At 45.8% G+C, this 2,890-nt stretch overlaps 1 protein-coding gene across 3 annotated transcripts in view; it reads left to right on the forward strand.

The window, feature by feature from the left end:
* The window catches only part of RSPH10B (radial spoke head 10 homolog B), a 41,072-nt gene that overhangs the window by 9,834 nt on the left and 28,348 nt on the right, over nt 1-2,890 (forward strand). For 2 of the 3 annotated variants that reach the window (XM_024745443.1, XM_024745445.1), the window contains exons 4-5: nt 703-876; nt 2,263-2,348. In XM_024745443.1, coding sequence (XP_024601211.1) covers nt 703-876; nt 2,263-2,348 — 260 coding nt within the window. The remainder of the gene's footprint in view (nt 1-702; nt 877-2,262; nt 2,349-2,890) is intronic. The other variant, XM_024745444.1, reaches the window with a different exon arrangement.

The following is a 2,890-nucleotide window of genomic DNA, read 5'->3' on the forward strand; positions in this document are numbered from 1 at the left end:
GGTTCATCAGCTCTGGAAGGTCAGGTGGGGCTCATTCTTGCAGACACAGAGCCACCCCCTTCACAGACACACAAACACCCAGTCAGGGGAGGGTTTATGGGCAGGATTCTGGCTCTCACAGAAGCATCCTCTGGGAGGTTGGCTGGCCTCTTGGGACCTCTACTGGGACCTCGCCTCCAGGAGTTCATGTTCCTGGAAAAGAACCCGATGCCTCTGGGCTGAGGTGTGGGGGGCACCGCATGCTGGCCGCTCATCCTGGGGCAGGACGTTGGCTGGTGTGTCTGCAGTATATTAGGGTTTCCACCAGTGATCCCTGAGCCTGGGTAATCATCAGCATGTCCTGGGGGTGACACTGGACCCCAGTGAATTAGCCGCCTCCGAGGCGGGTTCCGGAATCCAAAATTCTCAAGGCCAGGCTTGGAAGCCACCACTGTACCACGTCACCTGCTGGCTTCTTCGATCTTAGTCTGCACACAGCTTTCCCGATAGCTCATTCCGCCCGGGCTTCTGTCCGGGGGAGGGACCAGGTGTGGGAGGATGGGATGTGTAGAGACGGGAGGAGGGGGGTGGGAGCTGGAGGGGGTATTCAGCCGTTTCCAAGGGAGGAGAGACCGGCGTGGTGTCCGCATCTCCAGCAGCCCACAAGACGAGGGATCGCTCCACTGCCTTCTTTCTGCCACGCTGATGACCATTTTGCCCTAGGGGGACTTTGTGAAAAACATCCCCATGAACCACGGCGTCTACACGTGGCCGGATGGCAGCACCTACGAAGGAGAAGTGGTCAACGGCATAAGACACGGATTCGGCATGTTCAAGTCCAGCACGCAGCCCGTGTCCTACATCGGCCACTGGTGCCACGGCAAGAGACACGGCAAGGTGGGTGAGGCAGCCGCGCGACCCCGGCTATGAATGGGATGTGCAAACACAGAGAGCAGGAGGTGGGGGGGCTGTGAAGGGTATATTCACTTTTTTTTTAAATGAGGTGAAATTCACATCACGTGAAATTAACCATTTTACAGTGAACAATTCAGGGGCATTTAGTACATTCAGAGTACGGTGCCACCAGCACCTCTATCTAGTCCCCAGACATTCTCATCATCCCCAAATAAAACCCCATACCCATTAGGCAGTTACTCCCCACCTCCCCAGCCCTGGGCAACCACTCTAGGGGTTTACCTATTCTGAATATTTTGTATAAATGGAATCAGACAATATGTGACCTTTTGTGTCTGGCTTCTTTCACTGGTTCTTTTGGGTATATACCTAGGGGTGGAATTGCTGGGTCCTACGGTAACTTGATGTTTAGCGTTTTGAAGGACCACCAAACTGTTTTCCGTGGTGGCTAAACCAGTTTACACTTTCACCAGCAATGTAGGTTATAGGTACTTTGAAGCGAGGTTGCTGTTTTTGGTACTATTGTCTCACTTTTATATAGGATGATAAAATACTGTAGCACTGTTTTTAGAAAATGTCAAAAGAAAAAGAAAGTCTGTCTTCATAATTATCACCTTACTCAGATTTAGGCCGTTCCCTCGTGTTCTGCATTCTGTTTTTCTGTTTTTTAGCTCAAAGCAGGTCAGTTCAGATATTTGGGGGAGTTGGGGATGGTGACTTCTAGATGGAGGCACCAGGATGGCTGCAAGAAGGAACAAGTTAGCGTGAGAACGAGGAAGACGATGGAAAAACCACACACACACAGAAATAAACCAGGGAACAAACAAGCAATTTCAGGCCATTTAGCGTAGATCCAAATGCTTTGCACAGTGGCTACTCCCGCTCCCTTAAAGGAATCATCAAAGAAAAATTATGCCGTGTTCACTTATGCTCGGAGGCAGTCAAGTAAGATGTCAAAAGGGATAAAACAAACTGGTTTTGGTACATAAAAGAGAGTGAGCTTCAGTTATAAGGAAGGTACTACTCTTCACTCTAGGAGACAACAAAGTAGGATTTCTTTAGGTACTTATTTGACAAATAATTACTGAATATGCTGAGGGTAATGGATGTAGTCGTTTCATCCCGTATGTGGCACTTTGCTATTCAGGGGTAACTGACTTGTGATCTCATTCTCACTTGGTGGGCACTTTACAGTATTCTTAATCACAAAGCAGAAACATAACACGGGTTATATGTCTTACCTAAGGATGACATTTTCTGCATCATTTAGACTCCTTAAAATCATACATTTTAATCTTTACCTTTAAAAAAGCATTTGTTTTATAAGGCTTGATGATTTTATTTAAAAAATGATATTCTTTGTTCTAGGGCTCCATTTATTACAATCAAGAGGGCACCTCTTGGTACGAGGGAGACTGGGTGAACAACGTCAAAAAGGGCTGGGGGATAAGGTGGTAGGTATCCACCGCCACCCCCCCCCCATGTTTGGGGTGTTGGTGAAAAGCGTTCTTGGGCCCAAATAACTTTCACATCGGCTATTTAAAGATAAGGTGCAGAACTTACAGAGAACACGTTTTCTACATAAGCAGGGTGGAATATTTAAATTAACCCCAATATACTCTCAACAGGGATGAAGTATTCTTCGGAAAATTTAGAAAAACACCATATTAAATATGATGGCTGATCATACTGTTTCACTTTATTATACATAGAAACTGCCTCCCTTTGTTTTCTGTATTAATCATGGGTCTCCATTGTTAGTTTCATATTTTCTGAGGGATATTGACATATCGACTTGATTTTAGATCGAGCTGATGGAGCCAAATATTTTAAGGATTAAAATAGTTGGGGGCAAAATATTAACCAATCATAATACTATAGGGAGTTACTTAAAAAGATTAAAAACACTAATCTTACCCACTGTCACCTTATTAAGTAATCAGAAGTTTTTACAAAGTAATTTATTCTGTCCACCCCCCCCACCCACCCCGATGTT

Source organism: Neophocaena asiaeorientalis, unplaced genomic scaffold, assembly GCF_003031525.2.
Source record: "Neophocaena asiaeorientalis asiaeorientalis breed wild unplaced genomic scaffold, Neophocaena_asiaeorientalis_V1.1 scaffold461, whole genome shotgun sequence".
In the NCBI taxonomy this organism is placed as follows: Eukaryota; Metazoa; Chordata; class Mammalia; order Artiodactyla; family Phocoenidae; genus Neophocaena; species Neophocaena asiaeorientalis.